General features: G+C 54.2%; 10 protein-coding genes across 10 annotated transcripts; 3 read left to right on the forward strand and 7 right to left on the reverse strand.

Annotated features, from left to right (window-relative positions):
- Nucleotides 1–881: 881 nt before the first annotated feature.
- LMH87_005679 (uncharacterized protein) lies at nucleotides 882–2,993 on the forward strand (the record flags this gene model as incomplete). Its single annotated transcript, XM_056203441.1, has 4 exons — nucleotides 882–1,257; nucleotides 1,347–1,467; nucleotides 1,580–1,779; nucleotides 2,134–2,993. 4 exons carry the CDS (start codon nucleotides 882–884, stop codon nucleotides 2,991–2,993), a joined length of 1,557 nt encoding a protein of 518 aa, XP_056058901.1.
- A 229-nt stretch (nucleotides 2,994–3,222) lies between these two features.
- Nucleotides 3,223–5,352, reverse strand: LMH87_005680 (uncharacterized protein; the record flags this gene model as incomplete). The annotated part of the gene is made up of 2 exons (XM_056203442.1): nucleotides 3,223–5,043; nucleotides 5,179–5,352. The coding sequence occupies 2 exons, from the start codon at nucleotides 5,350–5,352 to the stop codon at nucleotides 3,223–3,225; spliced, it is 1,995 nt and encodes a 664-aa protein (XP_056058902.1).
- Nucleotides 5,353–6,194: 842 nt separating this feature from the next.
- Nucleotides 6,195–7,613, reverse strand: LMH87_005681 (uncharacterized protein; the record flags this gene model as incomplete). Its single annotated transcript, XM_056203443.1, has 2 exons — nucleotides 6,195–6,872; nucleotides 6,945–7,613. The coding sequence occupies 2 exons, from the start codon at nucleotides 7,611–7,613 to the stop codon at nucleotides 6,195–6,197; spliced, it is 1,347 nt and encodes a 448-aa protein (XP_056058903.1).
- Nucleotides 7,614–8,019: 406 nt separating this feature from the next.
- Nucleotides 8,020–8,736, reverse strand: LMH87_005682 (uncharacterized protein; the record flags this gene model as incomplete). Its single annotated transcript, XM_056203444.1, has 1 exon — nucleotides 8,020–8,736. One exon carries the CDS (start codon nucleotides 8,734–8,736, stop codon nucleotides 8,020–8,022), a length of 717 nt encoding a protein of 238 aa, XP_056058904.1.
- A 3,435-nt stretch (nucleotides 8,737–12,171) lies between these two features.
- LMH87_005683 (uncharacterized protein) lies at nucleotides 12,172–13,596 on the reverse strand (the record flags this gene model as incomplete). The annotated part of the gene is made up of 1 exon (XM_056203446.1): nucleotides 12,172–13,596. The coding sequence occupies one exon, from the start codon at nucleotides 13,594–13,596 to the stop codon at nucleotides 12,172–12,174; it is 1,425 nt and encodes a 474-aa protein (XP_056058905.1).
- Nucleotides 13,597–15,687: 2,091 nt separating this feature from the next.
- Nucleotides 15,688–16,757, reverse strand: LMH87_005684 (uncharacterized protein; the record flags this gene model as incomplete). Its single annotated transcript, XM_056203447.1, has 3 exons — nucleotides 15,688–16,521; nucleotides 16,572–16,690; nucleotides 16,751–16,757. 3 exons carry the CDS (start codon nucleotides 16,755–16,757, stop codon nucleotides 15,688–15,690), a joined length of 960 nt encoding a protein of 319 aa, XP_056058906.1.
- A 613-nt stretch (nucleotides 16,758–17,370) lies between these two features.
- Nucleotides 17,371–19,417, forward strand: LMH87_005685 (uncharacterized protein; the record flags this gene model as incomplete). The annotated part of the gene is made up of 2 exons (XM_056203448.1): nucleotides 17,371–17,581; nucleotides 17,634–19,417. 2 exons carry the CDS (start codon nucleotides 17,371–17,373, stop codon nucleotides 19,415–19,417), a joined length of 1,995 nt encoding a protein of 664 aa, XP_056058907.1.
- Nucleotides 19,418–21,133: 1,716 nt separating this feature from the next.
- Nucleotides 21,134–21,547, reverse strand: LMH87_005686 (uncharacterized protein; the record flags this gene model as incomplete). The annotated part of the gene is made up of 1 exon (XM_056203449.1): nucleotides 21,134–21,547. One exon carries the CDS (start codon nucleotides 21,545–21,547, stop codon nucleotides 21,134–21,136), a length of 414 nt encoding a protein of 137 aa, XP_056058908.1.
- A 3,296-nt stretch (nucleotides 21,548–24,843) lies between these two features.
- Nucleotides 24,844–25,242, forward strand: LMH87_005687 (uncharacterized protein; the record flags this gene model as incomplete). Its single annotated transcript, XM_056203450.1, has 1 exon — nucleotides 24,844–25,242. The coding sequence occupies one exon, from the start codon at nucleotides 24,844–24,846 to the stop codon at nucleotides 25,240–25,242; it is 399 nt and encodes a 132-aa protein (XP_056058909.1).
- Nucleotides 25,243–25,644: 402 nt separating this feature from the next.
- On the reverse strand, nucleotides 25,645–27,036 carry LMH87_005688 (uncharacterized protein; the record flags this gene model as incomplete). Its single annotated transcript, XM_056203451.1, has 1 exon — nucleotides 25,645–27,036. The coding sequence occupies one exon, from the start codon at nucleotides 27,034–27,036 to the stop codon at nucleotides 25,645–25,647; it is 1,392 nt and encodes a 463-aa protein (XP_056058910.1).
- Nucleotides 27,037–27,193: the final 157 nt, after the last annotated feature.

Raw genomic sequence — 27,193 nt, forward strand, 5'->3', positions numbered from 1 at the left:
CGGTCTAGAGCAAGCCACCACGGCTGCTGCGGCACACGGCCGGGCAGAGTTGGCCGCTAGTTATCATTCAGGCTACTCCGTAAGTAGAGCACGGAGAGAAACGTTTGTGGATCTAGTCAGTAGATCACTCCGGTAAGTTTATGAAGAGGGCGACTCGAGTTGCTTTTTTTCTGTCTCGCCAGATCGATTGGGGGCATTTCTACCGGGACGGTACAGCATTAATCGCGACACCACATACATTCCTGTCGCTGACCCAGTGCGAGACGGCGTAGAGCTGATCAATGTAACCCTCTGGAATCCCGCGTATGCGGGACAAAGCTTGGCGTATTGTCAGCGTGCATGCAGAGCTGCCAAGCTGAAGGCGCACCTTGTCGGGCCAGCGGTTTGATCCTACAGAACTTGCGCTTCTCTTTCACTCCCTCTACTCCGAACAGGCCGCTTCTCCTCAACGGTCAATTGCCGTGTGCGAGGTGAAACTGAGAAAACGCCTCCAGCGGTGGTTGCATGCAAGCAGAAATGAAAGCCCTCTGAAAAGCAAGGGTGTAAGACGATCAGTCACTAGAACAAGAGCGATCCGGTAATCCACCGAAGAAGACGAAGAAGGACAGAAAGAAAAGAAAGAAAAACTATGCGAGGAGCTTTGCATTTACTTACTTCAGCTATATGTGAACAGTTCTTCGTTTCACCTCGTGCTTCTCTTCCTTTACGGAGCTCCTCCCCACGTTTACCGACGCAGTTCCCTCAACGTAGTTAGCTTCAGCCTCGTTATGGAGACCAAAAACCGAAATCAAATTTCCGACAGCCCTACACGACCGTGAAGACTTTTTCCTCTCTTCTGAAAAAAAAATACTTTTCCAGTTGAGTCCATTCATCGAGTCGGTATGGGCACGGACCTGGGCACCTGCATCGCGGCCATTGCGCCAGTGACGGGCATCATCGTCGGAGCCCTGACCTGCCGCGAATGCCAGCCGTATCGGTGGGACGACGAGGGCCGCTGGATCGTCTACGAGTATGCCGACGCGCGGCCGGTGACCAGGCGCTGGGGCTTCCACATGGACTTGTTCTCGCACGACGACCTGAAGGCGGGCGATGTAAATTGTCGTTATACGGCCATGGTGGAGGACGAGACGGAGGATCGATGCGCGCCGCTGATGAGATATGGCCTGAGTGATGTGGAGGAGCTCTTTCTGCTGAACCCTGTGCTCCGCGGCGACTGCTCCAACATTAAATACAATACCCCGTACTGCACAGACGGCTGTAAGTTTAATTATTGTTTTCCCGTCCTGCAATACACCAACGATTCAAAGTCTGATCGCGGGTTGAAGAAGACTAACAAGGCACGCCAGTTTTGGAGCCCCTGCGAGCGTACGATGGCTTCTGCGGCCCTCCACACAACAACGCGACTTGTCGTGGTGTTGATCACGGGCAATGCTGCAACTCCGAGACCTGGCGATGCGGGCAGTCAGAGTAAGTCACCTTTTCAAGCCGTACCCGGAATATCCCCCCGGAGCTTCAAACGACCTTGCCCGCGCCGTGACGAGATTATGGTGGCAACTGACACGCGCTCGCCTGACGATAGACAAGACTGCGCGATGGGCGTGTGCTACGAGGGACTCTGCTGGGGCCACAAGCACTACACGACCGATGGCACATGCGGTAGCCAGCACGGCGGCCGCAAGTGCGCAGGCAAATGGGGAGATTGCTGCAGCGTCGACGGCCGCTGCGGGACCGGCCGCGAGTTTTGCAGTCGTGAAGCGTGTCAGAGCGGCAACTGTGAAGGTAAAGAGCAGTCAGAGGCAGGGGACAAAGAATAGGCTGTCTGAGAGGATGCTGACATGGCCCGTGTTTGTCGTTTTTTTCTCTCTTCGTCTCGTGTAAGTCAGCCTCGACATGGAACTACCAAATGGCCAGCCAGGATCGAGGTCCACAAAACCTGTAGCTATAGAATTGCAGGCTTGTACTTATACGGTAGAACTCTAAATCTTAATATAGATATAGTTTAAATTTTTTTGTACAAGTTTCTATGTGTACAGCACAGTGCCTGGGCAGTGTATGGCGCTTATACGGAGACCTGTCGGAACCTCAAGCAGTCATCCCCACTGTGGCCAAAACCCCGTTTCTCACAACTCACAGCGCGGCGCCATCACCAACCACAACCCAACCGCGCGACGGACCTCAAACAAAAAGACAGGCAATTCAAAATCATTCAAATCACCTGGACTGGATTGCCCGCCATGGACCTTGCCAGCCAGCTGCGCACATCCCTCGCCGCGCAGTCTCTGCCCCCCGCATCCACCAGCTTCCTCACCACGCTCATCGGCTCGCGCACGCCCCCTCCGCCCATTGCCTCCCTCCTCGCCACCGCCAAAGCGCGCCTCCTCGCCTGCGACCTCACCTCCAGCAGCAGCAGTAGCAGCAGCATCCTCGATGCCGCCGCCTTGGCGTCCCTGCCCGCCGACATTGGTAGCGCCCGCGTCGAGGAGCGCACGCTGCCGCGCAACGTCCACGTGCAGGTCGTCGACGTCGAGAACCTGAGCCTCAGCCGCTGGGAGCAGGTCGAGGAGCTCGAGGCCGTGGCGCGCGGCGAGCGCACGCGCGGCCGCGAGGTCGTCCGCGTCACGGCCGACGACGACGACGGCGAGAATGCGATTCGCGCGGCCGGGACGCAGAGCAGAGGCGGGGGAGTTACGCAGCAGCCGGCAGCGGCGGGAGCGGCAAGGAATGCGGTGCATCGGCTGGTGCTGCAGGACAGCAAGGGCAGGACGGTGTACGCGGTCGAGATGAAGCGCATGGACAGGATCGGGGTCGGCAAGACGAACATCGGCGAAAAGATGCTGCTGAGGGCCGGCACGGTGGTGGCGAGGGGCTCGGTGCTGCTGACGCCGGACAAGACGGTGTTTTTGGGCGGCAAGGTCGAGGCGTGGCACGAGGCGTGGATGAATGGGAGATTGGCGAGGCTCAAGGCTGCTGTGGGAGCAGATCGGCCGCAATAAAAGTTATGGAATCATTGTGTTTCTGGGCGGGCGTTACGCAGGTTTTTGATACCCAAGAGGTATGCCGGGATTGTTGGGCTGCTTAAAAGAAAAGTTTCATTCATTCGGAAAGACGAGTTGGTGGTCGTAAAACAAGGCTCATTCATATTACATAGTAAATAATCTACCCGCAACAAAACACACAATTCATCGGCTTGTACAACATGCTGCTGCCCGTACAGTTACACTATTAACGGCTGGTGGCTCGAGCAATGGTAAAAACACCAACAATCACAACCGCGAGCGTCACAATGGCGCCAGGGAGCAGCAGATCGTTGGGGACACCAGCGATAATCTGCTCCTGCGTAGGGGCCGGCGTGTTGCGCGTCCGGCGTGATCTGCGTGCTGGCGCGTGCCCATCCTCGTCGTCGTCTTCATCTTCCTCCTCCTCATCGTCACTGTACGCCCGACGTCTTTCGCGGACCACGGGAGCGGTCGATGTGGGAGGGGTGGCAAGGACCGGCGTCTCAATAGGAGCAACCGGAGCGACAGGAGGCTTCTCAGGGTCGTGAACATAAAGCTCAACCTTGTCTCGGTGGCCCTGGCGCGCAAGCAGAATGGCCTCGAGCAAGTCATTATCCGTCGTGATGGAGACGGTGTCACCCTCGTCATCCATGTAGCTCAGAGCGAACCCCATGTTGCTCAGCTTACCATCGTCGGTCGTCGGCGCACCGCCAATAGACTCCATCTCATTGCCAAGTTTGGAAGCGACAGCAGCAACAAACGCCTCAATGCCCTGCGAGGCCACGACCTGCAGGCGGTGGACGCGGTTTGAGGGAGCCTTGAACTTGAAAGGGAAGGGAAGGTCGGCGGGAGCAACTTCAGGGTCGTGGTGAGATCCAACATGGGAAGCAGAGTCCCCAGGGGCGACGCTGTCTCCCAAGCGATCACGGCCAACGTCGGGTGTCATCATGCGCGATCCCATGTTTGTGTGGTGCTGGCTGCCGTCTCCAGAGACCATTGACTCGGTCTCGTTGTCAATGGACAGCCAGAACTTGTTCCAAGCCGGGCCCTCGCCGTCTCCAGTCGACATGGAGTTGATCTGCTCCAGAGTAGCGTACGTCAGCTTGAGGACGTCGACCATGCCGACAATCTCGCCGCCATCGTTCATGACGGGCAAGTTGAGGTAGTGACCATCGTGCATCTTGCGGAGAGCCGCTTGGATAGTCATGTCCATCGGCGCAAAGTCGGGATGGGGAGTCATGACACGCACGACACTGCAGTTGGCGGGGTCCAGACCAGGAGCAATAACACGTAGAACAACGTCCTTGCTGGTAAAGATACCGGTAATGGCACCCTGGTCCTGAACAAGGACGGCAGTGGTGTGGTTCTCCCTCATGAGCGCAGCAGCCTCCTTGACAGACGTTCTTACGCTGACAGTCGTGGGAGGGATGCCGTTGAGGACTGTCTCCAGAGTCGGGCCGGACATCTTGCTGCGCAGAGCCTCGACGTACTGGATAATCTGCTGGGGCTGATTAGTACCCAGTTCAGAGTGAACACCCTCGAGGGCATCGTAGAGCTTTCTCGACGAAGAGTAGGCGCGCTCGAGCTTCTCCATGGCATCGTAGAAGCACTTTGTAATGTCGAGGACACCGGAAATGTCCTGGTTCTCGTCCATGACGGGCAAGTGGCGGAACCCCTTGCGGACCATGAGATCGAGAGCATCGGTGGCGCTGGTGTCGGTTCGGGCGCAGAGAGGGTTCTTGGTCATGATCTCGGCGATTGTGACTTTGCTCGCCTTGTCGCCCGCGCCGACCACTCGGAAAGCCAGATCCTTGGCGGTAAAGATGCCGGCGATGCGGTCGTCATCGTCGGTCACCAGAACGCAGTCCTCCCGCTTGGCGGCCATGAGCTGGGCAGCCTCGGAGACGGTCGTGCCAGGTTTTATCTGGAGGGCCTGGCTAGGCTTGAGGGCCATGACGGTGCCAGGCGGGGCCTTGCGGGAGTGTCGGGCGCGGTTCGTCAGGTTCTTCTTCTTGGAGAGGTCGTACTCCATCTTTCGGCGGATGGCCTGCAAATGGGAATTGGTGTCAGCGTTTTCGTGTCTTGCGTTGTTTGCCATGTGCGGCGCTCAAGCGGCTCGGACAACGGCATTGGAGCCTCCGCACGATGCAGCCGCCGGGGACCTTGTTGTCGAGGCACACACCTCATCACGCTTGGTCTGCTTCTGACGACTGGCGCTGACGGCCGAGCCAGCCTCGGAGGGCTGTGGCTCGCCGGCCGGTCGTGGAATACCAGAAGTCGCGGGACTGCTGGCAAAGGGAATGTTGCCCCTGCCTTGATTGCGGGTAGGCGTCCCTCTCATTGTGTTGCCGGACATGGTGGGCAAAAGGAGGAGAGCGTCTTGGGAGGCTCGATATTATAAACACAAAGGGAGGACTCGGCCGTCGCTGGCGGGGTGAACGGGCAGAGCGTAGCCTGGCGGGAGTGGTTTGCCTTGGGGCGTTTGAAGACAAAAGTTTCAAAACCTGCACAGACGGGCCGTTCGAGGGGTGCGAAAGACTGGAAGCTCCAAAATAAGGGCGGTGGGCCGGGCTGGAGATGAGGTTCAGGACATTGTTCCTGTCCCGAGCTTGTGCTTGTTTACAATGATAGTGAAATGGCAGGTGCGGCTGCGGTCGCACTAACAGCGGGCTCTTTCGGGACGTGAACGACACGATTACAGGGCGTTGCAGCGCGGCCGCAGCGGTCACAAGCCAGCGGGAACCCGCTGTAATTAGGGTCCTACAGCGCGTCTCGGGGCCAGTCCCCCTGACAACAACGTGGCCGGCCGCTAGCCTACCTAGGTATTCCTCACCAGGCACAAAGAAAACAGACTTTCGGCTAATAGATTGGGCAAGAACAATGACACCAGAGAGTGCGAAGAATAGCAGGAATAGCAGTAAAGAGATTTGGTTCAAAACGTGTACAAGGTTTTTATTTTCAGAACTGCAATGGCCTGCAGCCACTCTGGTTCCCTCGAACTGTCAGGAGCTCACTACGTACCAGCCGACACGTTGGCAGTAACAGCCAATTTCCAGGCATGCATCACACCATATAATGATTCCTTAATCTATTCAGTAGTCGTATTATTGTATCAATACGTCTCGATATTGGTATCTCCGCAATGCTGAGCAGGCCGCGAACAATCAAAGAAGCAAAACGCCATGCTCCGGTCTTCGCTCACGTCCACTCTTCCCACGCTTTTACACACTTTTCCCACTCATCTCTCGACCACTTTGGATCACTATACAAGAGCTCTATGTCCCGCGCAGCCAGCTCATCAGCCACGCGACGCAGTCTGTCCCACGGATACTCGGCGCTTCCCTGCTCGCCGAGGACCCGGATCGGGAGATACCGCACGTACATTGTGCGCAGGCTTCCATCGTGCCTGTCCGCTGCGTAGGTGCCAAAATCGCGGAGCCAGGCCTCTTCGTTGGGTCCCACGTCGGAGAGACGCTCCGACTCCATGAACCCAATGCCAAACGACCATGTAAACGTGCGGAGCTTTGGCGCGAGCAGCTTGCGCCCCGTCTCGTAGGAAAAGGTCAGGTTCGTGTTGTTGAAGGACCACCGAGACAGCGTGAGCTCTCTGAGTGCAGAGAATTGAGACAGATCAATCATCTGGCTGTCTGTGTTGCGCCGTCGTAGAAAGCCGAGGTCGAGGACGGTAAGGGTGTTTCTGTGCTGGAGCAGAGCAGAGCCAAACATGGCCAGATCCATGTCATTCGGGTTGTTGCGAAAGTTGCCAAATTGAAAGCTGTGCAGCTCCTTGGGCCAGCTCAGGAGCTGCTCCGTAGCCGCCCAGTCCTCACTGTAATCTTTAAGCGTGAGGTGTGTAAAAAACGCTGTACGATACTCCTACCTTGGATGTCAGCTGTGAAGCATTCCCCGGCAGCTTGTCAAGCTGCGCGGGGCAGTGATGAACCATACCTTTTCATGGATTATTGGTGATGTAACACCCGTCATCGCGGTTACTCCGTTCAAAGAAAGCCTCTTTACCCCCCACGATCGACGGAATGCTTCGGCAACATCTTGCAGGGTAGGACCATAGCCCTGCCTGTTTAGGCTGAGATGGCGCAGATGCCTCATATTCACAATAGCCGTGCTGACAATATCCAGTGTCTGACTGCGGAAGTCGTCGAATCCTCCATTCATGTGAAGAAAGTGCGTATTCGGAACAAGGGTCACAAGCTCTTTGACTCGATCAAACACATCCAAGGACGGATATTTGTCGCGTCCTTCTGCCGTATATAGACACAGTCCTCGTACATGTGCGCGTAAAAGTGCATTCTCTTTCAATGTTCGCAGAAATAGCTCCGTTTTGCGTATGCGCTGCCGCTCACGAAACGGATTCTCGCTTGTCGCAAAGACCTTGTACAGGAGCGGGGTCGCGAGGCGGTTGAGGCGCCGGTCAACGAGGGCCAAGGCGTGGAAAACGCCGTGGCGGTCGGCTAAAATGTAGGCATGGTCCAGGTCAACGTCTGGCCCGTACGCAAAGTCGACAATGCGAAGCAGGAGCTCCTCCGGCAGGTGGCCCAGACGGGTCTGGACGCCGCCGCGATCGGGACCATGCGCGTCCGAGTGACAATTTGCAGACATGGGTAGGGGGTCTAGCAATCGTGGACGAAGATTAGGGAGTATGAGAATGAAAGAAAGACCGATACTCATTCGTCTAACAAAATTGCGCGATAAGCCTGGCTGAATACGAGGTGTAGGGCGCAGGCGCCCCCGCTCAAGTTGACAGGTAAAAGAGGCTTTCCGCCCTTTGGTTTCTCCTTGTAGTAAGACAGGTGTACATCAGTCACATTGTAATTTTTTTCTATCAACAAGTATTTCGATTGTTAGAGCTTGAGTTTGTCATGTAATCTAGTGGTTAGTGCCAGTCCCATCCAGCGCTATTCAACTTCCCGCCTTTGTCCAGCTCGTGTTCGCACGAGAACGGTGCCCAACAGGATTGCAAACCAGCCGCGCATATCCCACGACAGCTCTTCAAATCAGTACATTTTCATAATCCGCGCGCCTCGAACGCGCGTCTCTCGTGCTCAAGCTCGTTCCTCCACCTCGGCCGCAACACTACCGGGTTGTTGTACGAAAACTTGAGACCAAAGCTTTCATATTGTGCTTTGACACGTCCAAAACGCTCTTTGGGATAAGGGGGAATCTGCCACGCGTGTCCGCTGGCGGCAAATTGGGGGTCGTACTCGGCCGGTCGCGCGTAATCGACCGAGACGGACCGCAGCTGCGGGTGCTCTTCTGTGGCATAGCGGGCCAGGTCGCAAAGCCATGTCTCGTCAAACAGGTCAAAATTGTTGAGGGGGTAGTCCTCTGGCCGTTGTCCCGCGAAATACCAATGAATGTGGCCAAGTTGTGGCGCCATGAGCTGTTTCACCTCGCCTTTGGCAAGCATCTCGCGATAGCTTGTGATAAGTGGCCAATAGCACATTCTGAGCACTCGAAGGGCCGTAAAGGAAGAAAAGTTGAAACGGTCTGGGTCCACAATGAAGCCCAAATCAAGAACTACAAGATTGTCCTTGTGAGGTAGGAGTAAGCTTTGAATGTCAAGATCAATTGCTTCCAAGTAGTCTCCAATAGTCAGTTCAGTCAGTACTTTGGGCCATTGAAGTAGTGACTTGATATCCGTATTGCCGCCGTCGAAATGGTACAGGGCCAATTTCTTGATTAATGACTTGCGATACGCCTGGGTTTCGTTTGTCAGCCGCATGTCTCAAGTCCAATCCAAAAGGGGTGTACATGTATTACCCGCTTAGTTATTAGTGGCCTGATAGCGGACCTCGAGGCTCTCCCATACAAGGTCAACTCTGTCACCTTGGGTGGGTATCGTCGGAGAGCTGCTACGACTCTGTCCAAAGGAAGACTTTGGTGAATGCCGTACAGATGAAGATGGCGAAGTGAAGTCAACCTTTCTAGTGCAGCATCGATGAGCCCCGAAGCTAAGTCGAGAGGCGGTGAAAAGAGAGAATCTGAAAAGTCTTCAATCAGTCTTAAATATGATAGATTAACGGCCCATGTCAACACCCGTAGAGGCAGGTTGATGGCGCCTCCTTGTTCCCAGTCGCGAGGATCAATTGTCACGATACTCAACGCTCGGATGTGGGCTTTCAGGGTCTTAGACGTATCTAGTGTAATTATCACATTCTTCGTCCTCTTCATCTGCCGATTGTAAACATTGGTTCTCATGTCGATTTCGATGCATCTGTAAAGGAAGGGTGTAGCGAGGGCATTGAAGTGGCGGTTCACCAAGGCCAACTTTTGGGCTGCTTTGTTCGTCTCGTCGGGTTCTAGCCACCGCTGGTTCACAAAGTCAGTTTTAAATTTGAGGACATATTCAAAGATATATGTGAATATCTCGTTGGGCAACGATGCAATGTAGTTATGCTGCCCTGCCGGCAAATTATCTTGGCTCGATGAAGACATCGTTTCTTTGTAAGGGGGAATGATGAAGTATGGGGTGCGAGAGGTTTGTCGATGGGAATTTTTCGAGCATAGTAGCGAGCACGACTCCAGCCTTTTATATTGTTTTCTTTACATGTATCTGCTTCTCACGCAGTGTCAACCCACTGGCAGCTCGTGGGCATGCCGTCGACAGGTGCAGGCTGCACAAGCCAAGAGCAAACGGCCAAAGTTTTCCGCGCAGCGAATTGTCCCTTCACGCTTCATCTATAGGGTGTTACTAAGATTTTACTGGTAACCAAGGATGGGCCATTTCACAGCTGCTTCCTACACCGACTATTTCACCTCGTCGCGCGTCAAGCTGTACAGACAAAAACAAGTTCACCAAGTTTTCCACTCAGCGAATTAATAATGATGCTTGGTTGTCCAGGTATTGCAACAGCTTCTTTGTTCAACCCTAAATGAGTCATTTCACGCTGTCTGTGCAACTCATCCAGCGGCCGATAGCTCGCCGGCCGCTCTCAGTCCCAGGGCTGATGACCTCAGTCCTTCAATTCTGTCCAAAAGCGCACCGGTGCTGACACCGTCTCTCTGTCAATCTCTTTGACTTCTGTGAGCAGAACTTCCCTTTGCATTCAGGGCGCCGGCGGTATCCATGGGCGTTGTATATACGCATCAACCACTGCAGTTCATGACGCCGTAGCAACGGGTCGAGTCACGCGCTGTAGAGAGTTGTCACGACCACTGCCGCGGTGACGCCCCCGATTTTGCGCTGATGCCCTAGAGCATGCCGCGTGGGGTGAGCAGCTTGTGAGGCCGACGGTAGGCCTCACGAAACGTGTCTAGCACAACGGCGTCACACTGTGCAATGTGCGGATAGTCCCCCTACAGGCGGCTCCAGCGCTGCAGCTCGTGCCACTTGCGCGACATGTCGTTTAGGCTGTGAAACTATTTCAAAGCCGCTTTGATGCTCGCACCAAAGGGTAGCTTGAGCGCAGCTGCCGTAGAATACTTTACGAAACACATCATGTCGTCGTTGCGGTACGTCGGCTCAGCAATAGGTCTGTCGACGTTCGGGAAGGAGATGTCTGAGAAACCAGGCCCAGAAGTCCACGCGCTGTGAGTCTTTGTGTTACAGATTTATGCGGCCCTTGTGCATCGGCTATTCTTCGAGGAGGGTCATACATGACGGGAAAGTGGCCTCGCCGGACACAGTCGACAATGCACCAAGCGGATGGCCCCAAGCAACGAGCCTTTGCCAGCCAACCTTTCAGTTGATCAGTTTTGGTAATCTTCCCCGTATTAGTTGGGGGGGATATGGCGCGAGGGTTGGCGACGATGCAGAAAAGTTGAGTATATGCTGGTTGCGCAGACTGTTGCAGCCCTAGCTGGTTGGCGATTCCTGTTCACCAAGCTACTTGCGAGTGCGCAATGGCTTTGATTTTTAACTTCTTAGTATTGATTTGCGCATGGATTCAACATCTAAGTACAACTGGGCGAATGGTTTAGTGGTATAATACTCCCTTAGCATCTACCCTGTAGATCCAACAATTGGGAGTGGTCCGGGGTTCGATTCCCCGTTTGTCCACACTTGACTTAGTTTTTTTTGTCAGTTTTTGCACTGGTGCCCATCCCGCCATGGCTTTTTTTTTCAGCTTGATGCTGTTGGCGAATGCTTGCTGCGATTTATCCAACCAGGTAGGCACCATAATTTTCGAATGTAATAAGCGGTTAAATTTCGTTTCGGAATTCATATACAAATATTCTAACCTTATAGAAGTAAAATGATGCTACAATGCAAGCGTCCATATTGACGCGTTTCTAAATCAGTGTCCTATGTCTAATTGCGCCGAAAATGACTAACGTCGGCCACCCACTCGGGAACACCCCCACTTGGGAACACCCCTTTTACACCAAAACACTACCTTTTCAACTAGAGATAAAACAGTACTACTAGACATTAAAAAGTTAAAAAAATTATCAATAGATACATAATTAGCAAACTAAGCTATATATCCTTAGTTTTTATTAATAGTAAATTTATCCCCAATTCTAGATATTTCTAAAGATTAGGTATAAAATTTGTTAAGGTTTAGTAGGAGAATACTAGTAGTTTCTTAACACTAAAGAACTAATTCTGATAGCTTACTAACAATAGTTATTAATTTTTTAAAAATGGTTTTAGCCATTTTTACTATATATCTACTAGCAAGTAATATATATATAATTCTAAAAAAGCTTTAATATAGACTAATAGAAAGTAGGTAAATTTTTACTAGTAAAAATTTAAAAGACTTATATATATATACTATATTAGTATCTATTTATAATATTAATAGAATAAATAATAGATTTTTTAGAGAGTCTTTGTATATTTATTCTATTATTATAGCTATTTTCTAAAATTAGATAATTATTTCTTAAATTACTTAGTATTTACTAGTAATTTATTTATTATTACTTTAACTAATTATATCTATTATATAGATTTTAATACTAAACTAAAAACTCTTTTCTAGCTTAATATAGCTATAATAGATTTATTAATATTTTTTTAATCTTTTTAGATATACTAGCTATAGATATATAATCCCTGTAAAAAGCGCCTTTTTGGTGTGAAAGGGGTGTTCCCAAGTGGGGGGTGTTCCCAAGTGGGTGGCCGACGTTATGAATCTGGGTATCGCATAAGTAGCGTTGAAAATATGTACGTGTTCCTTCAGACGTCTTTGCTCATCAAGAAACAGTCTTAGACCTTGGCCATTTTGAAGCCAACCTGGGCATAGCGAGCGGCAATGAAGAAAGCGAATCCAATTACCATGGAGACGCCGCAAAACAGCTGCAGACCGACGTAGTCTCCGTGCTGGCGCGACACAATGGCACCGCCAATGGGACTGCCCGTCAGAGCACCAAACGCCATGACGGCGAAAGCAGTTCCGACGCGCGTACCAATGAAGCGAATGTCGGACACTTGCGCAATCAGCGTAGGCGCAAGGGAGACGAAGCCCCCAGAGGAGAAGCCAAAAAGGGCGGCAAAAGCAATGATGCCCGCGGTAGAGGTGACGGGGATCCAGATGGCAAGGACAAAGACGGCAGACGCGAGGGCGATGCAGAGCATCACGTTGAAGCGGCCAAACCTGTCAGCAGCGAGACCCGGGAGAACACGGCCAAAGATACTGATGGCGTTGAGGATGGGCAGCAGGTACGGGACCAGCTTCTGCGTCATGCCGGCAGCCTGAGCCTGGAGCAGAATGTAGTTGAAGGGGAGGAACATGCCCCACATGAAGAAGAAGGAGCCGACAATGGTCAGGACCATCTTGACGTCCTTGAAAGTGTCGAGATATTCTTGGAGGACAAACGGGCGCGGCTTTGGCGGGAGCCGCGACTTGATGGTGAGGTTGGATACAACGAGGAGGCCGAGAAACAAGAATGCAACAACGCGGATGGTCCACGGGAACCCAATCTGCGGAATGAGATGGTCCATCATGATGGGGAGGACGACACCGGCTAGCGATGACCCCGAGACCATGATGCCAAACGCGACGGCGCGGTTCTTGAGGAACCAAGTGACGAGGCTCGACATGGAGGAGTGGAAGATGGCGCTGGAGCCCATGGAGGCGACAATGGACTGGGCGAGGAAGATTTGGTAGTACTCGGTGGCGAGGGACGTCATCATCAGGCCAAAGATGTAGATGACGGTGCCGATGCGCAGGATCCATTTGGGGCCAAAGTTGTCGTACAGGCGGCCGATGACGATGCCGAGAAAGTTCATCATGAAGACCTGCGTCGAGGTGATCCAGCTGACGGTGGAAGAGCTGTAGTCGCTGAGCGTGTGGGCGACGTAGTACTGCTGGAAGACGCCGACGCAGTTGATGAGGCCAAAGGTGCAGAAGAGCGCGCACCAGCCTCCAAAGACGACGAGCCAGGCCTCGCGCCCGCCATCGGGGAAGTCTGAGGGCGAAGGGCCGCCGGCTGCGGGCGCGGCAGCGACCTGCTGCTGCTCTGGAGTGGTGGTGGACGGCGACGACGACGTTGCGCGCTCGAGGTCGTCGTGGGCTGCTGCCTTTTCAGAAGGGATGGCAGCGGCGTTGCTCTCGACATTCTCGTTGGCGACGTAGAGCGGCTTCTCCTGCACCGTGCCCGAGGAGAGGGAGCCCGAGGTGGACCGGGCCATTGTGGCTGAAGAATTTGAGGGGTGGGTGTGCTGCGTGAGTGAGATGTCGGTGTCAGATCCAAGACATCCAAGTGTTGGGCGTCCGATGCGTATTAGTGCAGGCCAAGCAATGTAAGCGACAGAATTCCGCAATTGCGGCGAGATCTATGGCGAGGACTGAGCCCTAAAGAGAAAATTGATTCGGTATATTCTCGACGAAAAGAAAGAAACACTGCGCGGGTCTGTGGCTTCCTGAGATTGAATAGTATTTTTCGAGAGCAGTCAGCGTTGCATGTGTCGGCGTGGGTATGCTCTGGTGCTGCTCGACGAAAGGAGGTATCAGGCACTATCGCTCTCCAAAAAGAGAAGTAGCTTGACACCGGGTGTCGAGGAAGAATGCAAAAATCGCCAAGAATTTGAAAATAGCACATCAAGGCGAAGAAAATTCGAGCGACAATGTAAGACTATTATAAATTTTGGCTTAGATCCCCCCCGTTGAGAGTGTCGACGGCTCGCGTCTTGAATCCAAGGCCGAAAGTGGGGATCAGGATCAGCCAAAAAAACGAGCGGCCCCTAAGTAAATTAATTGGCAGGAATAAGATGGCCAACAACGTGCAACCCCCCCGAAAAAGGGCTGACTGGCGTGCCGCCGTGACTGGCTGGACTATTCATGCATACCCCTCTTAACTCCATCTTAGAGCCGGCCCTGAAGTGCGGCAGATGAGAGCTGAACCGTCCCTCGGGGGGTTGATGGCGCGCTGCATTGCTTTTGGGGGCGGGGGGGTGCAACCTTGGGATCCCGCGGGCCCAGATGCGCTGACCCGTGATTTGGGCCGTACAAGGGTTCGTGCCAGTTGGAGATGATTATTGAAATAAAGACAAGGTCGGTAGCTTGCAGCTTTTCGTTCGGTTTTGCGAGCCGTTGTGGAAAATGGCGGCGTGCTGGTGTGATGGAGAGGAAGAGTCGAGATGCAAACACGGTCCGGTGTGAATTACAAAGCGTCTCCGGACTCGGCATCGGCTTGGCGCCTGTTTGCTGGCATTCCTGGTACACGCAGCCGTTGAGGCGATTCCAGCGCGCTACGTCCACTGAAACAGTGGCTTTTCACAACAAGGATAGTCTCGGGGTGCATGCGTCGACGGCACGCTCCCCGGTAATGGAGTATTCTCTGCAATACGACACGCAGAGCCCGCATACACTGCCCTGTCACCATGTCCAGACAATGTTCCAGCTCATTTTGGCCACCACATTATCACATACGAGATGCATGGGTATCCTGATGCCCTACCATTCATAGGTGGGGGGAAACAGAGGCCACCTTAATCAACGCCATGCAAGCGTAGGTACCTACCTGATTCTTAGGAGCCGCCATGTCGTCAGCTGTGAAGCCCCATGCGTCTTAGTTTTTAGATCTATTGCCGCAAATCCATAACCGAGTCGATGCTAATCATGTATTCAAGTGCTGACTATATTATTATTTCTTATCAGTCGTGTCACAGGCCGTACCCTGCACCCCCGTCACGGAGAGCCCCGCCAGGCTCCAAAGACGAGCTTCCTTCCAAAAGGGATCGGTGCTCCGCTAGCCGCGAGCGCCGACCATTCGCGTCAATGCCATCACCCAGGGCCCAAGATTCATAAGCACGCCCACTTGCGGCCATCTGCTCACGTTCCTGATTGTGCAATCTATAGTGGATATTTGGCATGCGGGTTCTTTCTGGCCTGTGCTCCGATTGTGACACATACGGCGTGAGCTCTCCCCACACCCATCAGGGCGCGCTTCGGATTCAATGGCCCTGGAGACTGGTACCAGGCAAGCCGTACAATGTTGTCAGTTTGCTCGGGGGACCAACTTGTTATAGTGATCTGTTGCATAGCTTAGCGGTCTTTTTCGTACGAAAGCTCACTCGCCCAATACACGAAAGAGCCTCTCATTTCATCTTGGACAAACTTGGCAGTCTCACTCGAGGGTAGCTCATCCACACCAAGCCGGGCCAACACGATCTCATCATATACAGTTCTATTAACGAACACAAGAAAATTGCTGTGCATGTTGCCAAATAATGATACACTAAATCATACTCAATCACCATTTTCCGCTCGTCTGTTCATGTTCATCGAACAAACTCCTTGAGGTCCTTGCCGTCCTCAAACGTAACCTTGCCATCCGGCTTGACCTCGGCCACCTTGAACGCAGGCTCTTCCACCTTGGCATTGACGATTTCCCTGTCCTTGGGCGGCTCCAGGGCATCCTGCACCGCACCGGCTGGCGCATCTGCAATCTCATTCACCTCGCGGTTCGACAGCACGTCCGCCAAGCGCACGCCGCGGCTTGACATGAGGATCGTCGTCGGGCCCTGGAACTGCAGGAACAGCCTGTCGCCCCAAATCGTCCTACGCGTCATGGTTCGCAGTCCAAACAACATGCGGCCGAGAAACTTGTACACGGATGACTCACGCACCGTCTTCATAAACGCCAGCTCCGGCAGGAAGCGCGACACGGACGGCACCTGCAGCCGGAAGGTTGAGCTCTTGAAGCGGAACGGACGCGGCGCATGGCGCGAGACGGAGTAGGCGACGACGCTGCCCGGGTGCGCGACAAACTCCTCGCCTTCGCCTAGCGTCAATTGGTAGACCTGGCCCGGCGCCGACACGGCAGCGAGGCCGCGGCCGGTGAGGAATGTGCTGCCCCAGTGGGCAACACCCAGGCTCGAGTGCATGCGCGGCGACGGCGACAGTGTGTGACCCGTCCAAGCGAGAAGGGCGCTGCGCTGCTTGATCATCCAGTCTGTCGTACCGTCGAGGCGAATGACGGAAAATGTCGTCGTCGGAGACTTGGTCGAGATGAGCGCCGTGACGGGCGATGTGGCGGATATGCGCTGGTAGAGGAACGGCACGCCCAGCGGCGCGCGGGCTAGAGGGTTGAGGACCGAGAGAGTGGATTGAGCCTGCACACTTGTCAGTAGTTGTCAAAGATAGACCGCCATTCAGTATGTACATCTTCGGGTTTGCCAGCAAGCGCAACGAGCGTGCCTCGTCTGGTGTACAGGCGCTGCGAGGGCGACAAGGTCACAGAGAGCATCGAATAAGGCGAGCCCAGGACCTCGAATCGTGCGTCTAGCAAATTCAAGTCAGCACATGTCGTCTCTAATACCCATCAAGTTCGTCGCATCGTACCGGCCATGTCTCGAGAGGGGTCAATTGGCGTCCCAAACACATCCCCTCCGGCACCGACGCTGCCCCTCGGAGCTTCCGTGCTCGGGGCGGCGCTGATCTGAATTGCTCTGCATTGTCGACAAATATATGATGGCTGCGTAATGCGCAAGCCGCGCATTGGTCGAGTCAATGCAAAGTGGCCCCTCATCGTTCCTGCAGTCGATGCGGTGCAGTCGACAGGAAAAAAGCGCGATGAGTTGCAAAGTGAAGTGACGTCTCCAGCAAAGCAAGCTTCCCGGAAGCACCCTACCTTGGTCAAGCTCAGGCCAAAAACCGGCAATCGTTTATGGGGTGGGCCGGCGGTTCAGACGGCCCGACGCAGTGCTGTGGCCACTGTACCTTCACGTGTGGGTTGCCTGGACAACCACCCACAGCGACCACGATCCTGTGCCACACCAATTGTCGGCGCTTGGCTATACATTGAAACCACAGCAAAAACAGTGTCCAAGGTAGGTCACGGATGTATCAATAGGACGAAACGGTCGATTCACGATCTACGACGAAGAGTATCGGTCGTGCCGAAGAAAAACGAATTTTCTTATAATATCGACGTCAATTGGTCTTATTAAACACAAACAATCATGTCTGTACGAGTGGTGGCCCGAATCCGTCCGCTACTGGACGGCGAGCACGAGAAGGACATCATCGTCCGCGGAGACAGCACCGAGGCTGGAAAGCCCAACACGATTGTCAAGATCCCAAGCCCCAAGAATGGCGCCGAGGAGTTTTCGTTTGCGTTTAACAGCGTCTACGACCAATCGACATCGCAGGAAACCCTGTTCACTTCAGAAGGTACGCCAGTTCGTCCAGGGAGAGAGTATAGCGTGCACTGACAGGGATATAGTACAACCGCTTCTCAAATCGCTCTTCCAAGGACTTGATGTCACCATCTTTGCCTACGGCGTGACCGGCACCGGCAAGACACACACCATGCGAGGTGGCCTGAAACTGGCTGACCGCGGCGTCATTCCTCGACTGCTCAGCGGCGTATTCCGACGCGGCAAGAAAATTGCCAGGGACTCGGACGACGAGACAATCGTCACAGTGGCGCTTTCATACTACGAAATCTACAACGATAAAGTCTTTGACCTGCTGGAGCCTGCCGAGCAGCGTACGCCGATGGGCCTACCGCTGCGTGCTGAGGCCAACGGCCGCACCGTCGTTTGTGGCCTCACAGAACGCCGCTGCGACGACCTCAAGGACTTTGAGAAGATGTATATCGAAGCCAACAACAACCGCATCACCGCCGCCACTAAGCTCAACGCCCATAGTAGCCGCAGCCACGCCATTCTGCGCGTCAAGGTGACGCAGACCGGTCCCGACTTTATCCGCGAAAGCACCGCCTCAGCTATTGACTTGGCTGGCTCAGAGGACAACCGCCGCACGGACAACGGCAAGGAGCGCCTCGTCGAGTCGGCAGCCATTAACAAGAGCCTGTTTGTGCTGAGCCAGTGCATCGACGCCATCTCGCGCGGCGACCGGCGCATCCCCTTTCGCGAGTCCAAGATGACGCGCATCCTCTCCCTCGGGCAGAACAACGGCATCACCGTCATGATACTCAACCTGGCGCCGCTGCGCAGTTACCACCTCGACACCTTGAGCAGTCTCAACGTCAGCTCGCGCGCAAAGCGCATCGAGGTCCGCGAGATCGAAAATGAGGTCGTGTACAAGCAGTTCCCGAAGTCGAGCACGGCACATACCGGCCTCGGCGGGGCGAAACGTCAGCCGCTACAGCCGCTGGCCAATGCGCACAATGTGCAGAGCGGAAATGCGGCGGCGGCGCGGCCCGTCAAAGCGTTCAGCGTGTACACGGATGAGCTGAAGCCCATCCCTACCTCGCGGCCCTCGCTGGCCACGTCGGACATTCGCAAGGTCAGCCCCGTGAAGCGCGCCTCGGAGCAGGAGTCGGGCATCTCTCGACCATCGAAGCTGGCCCGCCCGTCACTGCTACCCTCCTCTTTCGCGTCAGCCGGCACCCAAGGCGCTATGAGCAGCCAAGGGTCCATCACCATGTCTGCCGCGCAGATCGAGGCCATGGTCGAGAAGAAGGTTGCCGAAGTGCTCGCCGCGCGCATGGCCGCCGAGCAGCAGACCACGACTGTCATGGCGCCGCCTCCGCCGCCGCCGCCGTCACAGCCCTCTCACGCCGCCGTGCAGAGGCGTCTCGAGGCACTAGAGCGCCGCATCGAAGCTGACGAGCGACGCGAGGACTCCAAGTCGGACGGTCTGCGGTATCTGCTCTCGGCGCGCCAGCACAAGGAGAGCGGCGACGAGGCTTCGGCGCTAAAGGCGTACGAGATGGCGCTGCCCTTCTTTCCCGGGCAGACGAAGCTGGTGGGCAAGATTGAGCGCCTGCGCGCGCGTCTCGGCATGCCCCCGATGGCGCCGTCGGCCCCCGTCGCGGCGGCCGCAGCGGCAGCGCAGGCGGCGGGCGAGGAAACGACGTGCATCCTGGGCCAGGCGGCGGCGGCGCCTGAGAGACGGCGCATGTCGCGGCTGCCCGTCATTCACGACTCGGCGAGCGATTTGACGGCGAACCTCGACGTGACGAGCACGATTTCATTCGACTTTAACGCGCGACAGAGACGCATGTCGCGATTCAGCGTGCATCCCATGTCGGCAAACTAAGGACCAAAGAAAGCGATCAATGTTGCCGTCTGGGCTAACTAGCATGGCATTTTTGTTAGCATTGCGGGTACAAAACGAGGGGTATACGGTGTTCTTACCCTTTCCTTTGTTGAGCTTGACGAGCATCTTCTTTTTGTGCATTGATGATCAGCACAAAAGAGACCAACATCAGCATCATTTCATCATATCCGTGCAAACAAGGACTGGCTTGGGTAAAAGCAAAAGCCAGCTTGGCGGAGTAGAGGCGTTTTTTTGGAGGGAGGGATTTGGGGTTATCTTTTTATATCTGGCTTATTGGGGTGAGAGCTCGAGCGTGAGGAGTCTTGACCGGATATTGGGCATCATTTTTCATGACGAAATGTGTTTGAATGTATTCAATGTTTGGAATATTTCAAAAGACGAAGAATAGATAAACACGAGCAAACTTTTAAAAAAAAATGTACGGCTCCCCTATGGCGGTGTGTGGTAGGATGAAGACAACTGGGTGCTGTGAGAAGCACTCACAGCCTGTCGTTATGATGGCCCTGGGCGGCTGACGACGGCTTGGCGGCCGGCCAGAGCCAATCCATGGCGCAGATCGCCAAAAACACAACACGCTGTTGGATGCACTATCGCGAAGAACCTTGGCCGCGCCGACGTGCGCCAGCGCCTCAGGGACCAGGTACAGGAATTGCTCCGACGTGCGTTTCAAATGCGCGCCCCCCTCTTGCCCATCCATTGCAGTTCGACCACACCACTTGACCACCACCCCCATTTTGTTCTAGAGGGGGGAGGGGTCGTGTCCTGCGCGACATCGTTCGGGGGCGGCGCCGCCGGCGGAGAGAGACCACACAGACGTTCTGCACGCGGGCCGCCACACTGCACGATCTAGTTGACTTATTTATAGTCCGAGGGCTAGGGAAAAAAAGCAACGTTTTGGTAAAAGTCGCGATTCAGGCGAAACTTGATCAAGGGCGTGGGGGACACTAGTGTCGTTGGAGCTTCACGTTGCTTTCTTATTAGTGGCGAAGCGTCATTCACTGTCCTAATAATTACGTAGTGTATTCTGTACCCAAGCCGGCACATCTAACAAACGGCTCGACAGATATATTTAGACACACGAGAAAGACAAGAAACAATGCTAGAGAGTGCAGATGAACAGATTCTTCGCACGCAGAGTATTAGTGCGGTTTCGAGACGTCGGGCAGAGGCACGTGAGTCAAGCAGCCCTTGAAACCGCAGACCTTGTCTCGAGCTGGAATTCTGGATCGTCATACGTCCAACCCCTCCGCCCCATTGTGTCACAGTCACGAGCCCTAAAAAGATGACGCCACGGAAACAGAGAATGACGTGTTCGTAGTGTTTATTGAATCGAACAAGTGTATTGAAATATTGAAGCAATAGCCAAACAGTAAAACTGGTATTCGTGATAGAAATACACACGCAGCCATGTGCAGTGTGGATGAAGTTCGTAACCAAAGGCCCGCATATGATATATAAGCCCATCTAAAAAGCCTCTTCGTGGAACCCAAAGTAAATAAAGAAAATAGGAAGAAGGCGTGAAAATAATGAAGGTGAAGATAATGATATAAAGAGTGCCAGGGTCATCATGTCCCCAATGAAATGCAAAGTGTAAAACGCTCTCAACTCCGAAAACAAAGGCCGTGTCCAGTTATTGCAGTCACCAAGCTGCTTTTCCACCTCTCGTTTCTGTGCATCTTTCGAGTGCTTGCTCCATCACCACTTCCTGTCGAGCCATTGGACGGTACTGCGTCGACGCTCACTGCCAGAGGTCTGCGAGGTGGTGCTGCCGTTGAACGAGGGCATGGAGCTGAAGCGGTTGAGACGCTTGCGCGGGGGCATGGGGGCGACGGGCTCCTCGTCCATGTCCATGAGGGGGGAGGAGGGCATGTCGCGGCTCAGGTTGGACTTGGAGGCGCCGACGTGCTCGCCGTGGAGGGCATCGGTGCGGTTCAGGCTCGACTCGGTCGAGGAGCCGGTGCTGCTGGGGGTCTGGTAGACGTACTCGCCGTCGACGTAGACAGCGTTGGAGACGAACGTGGAGCGGCGGTGGCGGCGGCGGGTGTAGTGCTGCTCGAGGCGAAAGAACTCGAGCTTGGCCTGGATACGGTCGAGGAGGCTGCGGCCCATGTTTGCGGTGGTTCGTCGAGTGTAGAGGATGTCGAGTCGTCAAGCAGATTGAAATGGCCGAGAATATTTTCCTCCTTGGGTAAGAGTGAAAGGAAGCTTCGGCGGGTGGTATTTGACAAGACGAGTTCGATTTAGCGGCGCGAGGAGCGCGAGGCCTAGAGCGGAACGGTCGGTTGGGTGTGAGACAAGGCAAGACCTCTGGTCACCAAAGTCTAAAGTTGAAGGAGAGACAAAGAGTTTGAAATCAAGGGACGACAGTATTTTCCAACAAAAATCCGACAGAAGGCTTTTGAAGATGGAAGAGGGGGAAGCAAGGGAAAAAAAAAGAGGGTTGGCAGCGAGTGGATTTTATGAGGACAAGCCGTGAGAACGAATGAACGACTGGAAGGGGCAGGTACAAGTTGGTTGCATGAAGGAGGAAAAAAGAGGCTGCGGCCCGTGGGGGGCTGTGGTGGTGTGGGAGGGGGAGGCGGTTAAAGAGAGGATGAAGCCACAAACGACGACTGGATAGGAAAAGAGGGAGAAGTGGAAGAGATAAACAGCGGCAACGGCAGAGATGGGTCTTTCTTCAGCGGCTGGTAGGAAGGAAGGAATAAAATCAGCTACCGGGGAGGAAAAAAGTGCTGGGGTTGCCATGCAGCTGGGGTATATTAAACCATGCAAGTAAGGTTGCATGGATGCGTTAGTGTGCTTGTGCCTGATGAGGACAGGATGGAGGTGCAGCGAGTGGTGGAGGACAAGTGGCTTTGCAGGGGGGGCAGGACGAAGTACACTGCACGTATAGCGTCCACAGTCTGCAATGCAGAAATTGCTCTTGGCCTACTTGTCCGCTACAAAGCGGCCCCTGTCAACCGTCACGCCCATCCTGCCGGTCGGTCCCCTCCCCTAGACTGACTGCGTTTTAGCGCCCTGGGTTGGCCACTGAGCGCTGGATCTTTCCCCATCCTCCCCCGCTGGAGCCACCTGCCTGAAGCAGGCCAGCCGTTCTGGGCCTGTTCTATCGCCCCCCCGTTTGTTGATTCTCCATCTCTTCTGCAAAGCTCCTCTGACAAACGCAGACGAGTAGACGGACTGGCTGGCAGCAAACGGCAACAAAACGAAGAAGAAACACCTTCATCTTCTTGCCGAGACACCATGAACCCATTTTCATTACAAAAAGTGATGCAGCAACAAACTCATTTTGCTGGCCCGCCCGCCCCCTGTGCGGCACACCAGAGTCGCCAGTGTCGCCAAGTCTTGTTCCTGGCCGCTCCCCTGTCCTTGAATACACGCTACCGGTAGCACCACTTTGCCGGTACGACTAGACATGGGCAGAGACCAGCTAACGGCCTGTCCGCCTCGCTACGGGCTAGTTACTGGCAAATAATAAGACAGGGGAAGAAGAGCAAGAAAAAGCTTCTGCGTTTGACTGGGGCCCGCGCATGTTCGTTTTTAGCTCTGCGTGCGATTCGATGGATGGGATGGCTGCTTTGGTCGTATTGTGGCGTCCACAAACCCCGCGGGAAACCCATCGTCCAACCTCGCACACTTTGCCCATTCGCTCTTCGTTTCCAGACCTGGGCAATGCGCAGCTCACCACTGTCACACCCGTCCCTGACACGTAAAATTCCTTTCAGTGGTGGGCGTCACAGACGGGCAGAGAAGCCCTGCAACCTATTCTGTTGCCAAACCAAACAATCTCTTGTCAATCAAGACACCGGTGATACCCCTATTCCAGAGTCGATACCAGCCCCCGCCTGGCGTCGAGACCACGTTGAATGCCCACTTACCCATTGCCCACGTTGGGGGCGTTGTGCAGTAGTTCGTTGCAGTACTGGTAAATACGGAGAAGGTACCCAGTAACTTAGTTAGTTCTTAGCCTACCACATAATTCAATTGAGCCAGCCGACGCCATATTCCTACCACACCACCAGAACCACTGCCCGATGGCTGATGGCTGATAACTACCTAGTGATGGCTGCTACCACCACTTGGCGCAACCCCTGGCCCGTTTTTCTTGCTCGTCTTTTATCAGTCAGTCAATCATCAGTGAATGGACGGCGAGCAATCCGCAATACTGATACGATGGATCCGCTGTTGGACGCCACCCGGCCACCTTGAAGAATGGATGGCAAGCCCAGCTTCCAGAACCCATCCATGTTCGCGGCCAGCCAGGTACACGGGGTTTCTGTGACGAACCGGTGGTCAGCGCTGACTTTGTGCTGCTCCATCTAGTAATTATATGCAGGGGCCCGTTCGGAGATTTCTCCCGTCTGCAGACGCAACATCAGACTCCAAATGTACATGCTGCTTTATTTGCCCTCCTTGCCTCGTACTGCTTGCTGCAGAACGTGGGCGGGTGGGTATGCGGCCGTTGCCGCTGTAATGACTCTTTAAAAAATTAGCGCTCTCACTGGCCTTGGTCTAATGCAGGGGGCATGCTTCTTCGTGGGAATACATGCAGACTGACAAACCTCTCAATGCCGCGACAGCTTGCGAAGCCTCAGTGACCTTGGCCGTTACTGCGGCCGCAGAGATCCTGTTTCGGTAGCTGCCACCTTAAGCAGCAGCAAAAGTGTACATGTTGCTAATCCGGAGACTTGGGCGATAGGCAGATGCCATGGAACCTCGATATACAGTGTTTACTGCCAGCAATTGTCACTGCTCCACCCCAACCTATCGCCAGCAGCCGCTCGAGCGCTCCATCGTACAACTTCCTCTACCAACAACTGATTGACAATCACAATACTTCACAGTATGGGCGATCTGTCGTGGAGACAATCACCATCGCCATCGCCACCGCCACCTCCTCGGCCGCCCATCCTGCGCCTCCCATCATCTCCATAGCCGCTGGCATACCAGGTGCTGTTCAGCGAGCCGCATGAGGCCTTGCCGGGAGCCTTTCCCCTCCATAGAAATCATAGAAGATTCGACTTGAATTACCAACGACATCTCCAGAAACACCGCCACAGTGCAGCAATCTTATGTCGTCAAGTATGGCAGCCAGCCACGTGCACGAGCTAGAAGCCGATACGATGCGGTTTGTACAGCGCACAAGACCCTACATACGCATCCCGGGAGTGTTTGCTGTGTATAAGTGTATAAAATCGCTAGAGAGGACGACTGACCTGGAGCAATCACGTACATAATCATGGAGAGGCTTCCAGGCAAGACGCTCCAGGCCAAATGGGGGGGGGGCTTAGCAAGATGAAAAGCTTGGAAATGCACAGCAATTGCGAGGTTGCCTAGAGTCGCTACGTCCGATCCAGCACCAAAGAGTGCTTGGTAGCTTGAACAGATCCACACTACAAGATTTAATGTTCACGTCCACCAAGCCTGATCCTGCAATCAACGGCCCCTTCACCAACGAGCAAGATCTCATCGACGGCATGATCAACAAATATGAGCGCGACGGGATAAAGGTATATGTCGGCGCAGAGCGAATCCAGTATCAGGTCGCCTATTCCCGTCAAGTTGCTCACAAAGTATTTATCGGACCAGGCCAGCCAATGTTCACGCACTGCGACATTCAACGCAAGAACATTATGGTACAATCAGACGGCAAGATTGCTCTTATTGACTGGAACACATCTGGATGGCATCCCCAGTACTTGGAATATGCCGTCGTCATATGTTCCTGTGGCTCATCGAAGATGACTGGCCTGCATGCGTTGCCGTCTCTGTGGACGAACACCCTAACCACCAGGCCTGGATGAACATGATTCGAATGGAGCTCTGGGGTTAAATTGAAGGCAGTGAAAGCTGCCCATCGCTTTACCACCTCAACATCTATTCCTCGCGCGAAGAATGGTGTCGATAACCACAGATCTTCATGCAAGCCTATAGTATGGTCTATGCTACAAGCAGGCCTGCGACTTCATCGACAGATGGATACAGTTTCGTCTGCCTTCTACCATGGTATATATTGTCTTTCCGGCCCAACGGTGGCACAGGAAGCAGCGGACAAATCAGTTACGCAAGCAAATCAGTTACGCAAGCAAATCAGTTACGCAAGCAAATCAGTTACGCAAGCAAATCAGTTACACAAGCAATGCTTATCAGCCCACGTAGCCAACGATAGATGGCATTGGGGATTTTTCCCTTGGAAAGACGTGCATCTATGAGAGCTTCCTCAAGTTCTCCTGCAGCTCTGTCGCGCTCTTGGCAAACTGCTCGTCCAGGGCGGCCCCTGCGTACCGACCCGGCAGCCACCACGGCGCAATATTGTCCGCCACACGCTCCAGGCAGTGCACTGCGTTCCAGATAGAGACGCTGATCCCAGCTGTCGGCGTTGCGATGTCCCGCGCCCCAAGCTCTCTCAGGTACGCCTTGTACAAGTGCTCTGGCCAGTCGCCCTCGTTGCCGACAGCATCGTTGAGGAACTCCTCCACGGGCGCGAAGAAGCCTGCGAACTCAAAATCGACGATTCCTGAAATTTTGGGCGGCGAACCGCTCACGAGTATGTTTCTGGGTGATACGTCGTAGTGCGTAAAAACAAAGTTGCTGCTCGACGTGCCCTGAAGCTGCCGAATAGCATCCAGCTGTGGTAGAGTATCTGTGATGAAGCTCCGTATCTCAGGGGCAAGATGTCGATTGTGGGTATAGTTGTCATTGCTTTCCAACTGCTTCAGCTTCTCCTCCATCTTTAGTGTATACTGTTGCGTGACGCTCGTGATTGGCGTTGCGATGCGGAGCTCGTCAACGAGGATTCCTCGGACCACGAGATTCTGCGGCTGCGGCCCCGCGTTGTCCGTGATTACAAAATCTGGTTCGGCAGCGTGGGCCGTAGGCTGATGGAACTGGATGTTGCCCACAAACTCCTGCGCGGGCACCTTTGTGCGCCAGCTCGCCGCCATGGCCGCAAGCTGTCTCATAATGTCCAGTCTCGTGGCCTCGTCCAGATCATCGCACGCCGACAATGGAATCCCTGGGAGTCGTGACATTAAAATCCATCCACCGTGCTGCTTATCAGCCTCGGAAATCAACAGCGCGACGTGCTTCTTCTCCTCCGGCGCGGACGGGCTCGCCAACGCCACCGCGGCACCATCCTCGGACCAGGCGAGCACGGTTGGGGTTGGAATGTCGGGGCAGTGCTGGCGCAGAACTTGCAGGCAGCCGACTTCGTTCTGGACCTTGTCCGAGAAGAAGAAGCGCCCGTTGACCTTGAGGACGAGCTCCCGCTCTGCGGCGTCTGTGCCGCGGAACACGGAGCTCTGGCCCGGGCCGGCGCGTCGGCGGACTTTGAGGAAATAGAGGCGGTTGTTGTAGCCCTTGTTTGTTTCGAGCTCAGAGTGGGATAGGAGCTCGATTTGGGGAAACGCAGTGGCGATGAGCTGCTCTATGGTTTCGGGTGCAACGTGCACGTTGTACCGGGGTTCGTGCGGAGGTGTTTGAGGTCGCGACATGCTGGCTGTACGCAAGATGTAACGAATTATTTGCTGTTTTTCGTATACGAAAAATGTAACAAATAAAGCAACGTTTTCGTTTGTGCCAGTTGCAGGCCTTCTCATGTGTTCTCCCGGCAGCCCAGCTGGTTGTTTAGCGTCTCGCACTCCGCGTGAGTCATCCGGTACTAAGGCCTAGATTACAGGTGAGCAGCAGTAACCAAACAATCCGCATGCCATGCTGATACATCAAGTGACAAGACAGCTGAATCATGCCGCGAGA

The sequence above is a fragment of the Akanthomyces muscarius genome, chromosome 1 (assembly GCF_028009165.1).
Source record: "Akanthomyces muscarius strain Ve6 chromosome 1, whole genome shotgun sequence".
Classification (NCBI taxonomy): Eukaryota; Fungi; Ascomycota; class Sordariomycetes; order Hypocreales; family Cordycipitaceae; genus Akanthomyces; species Akanthomyces muscarius.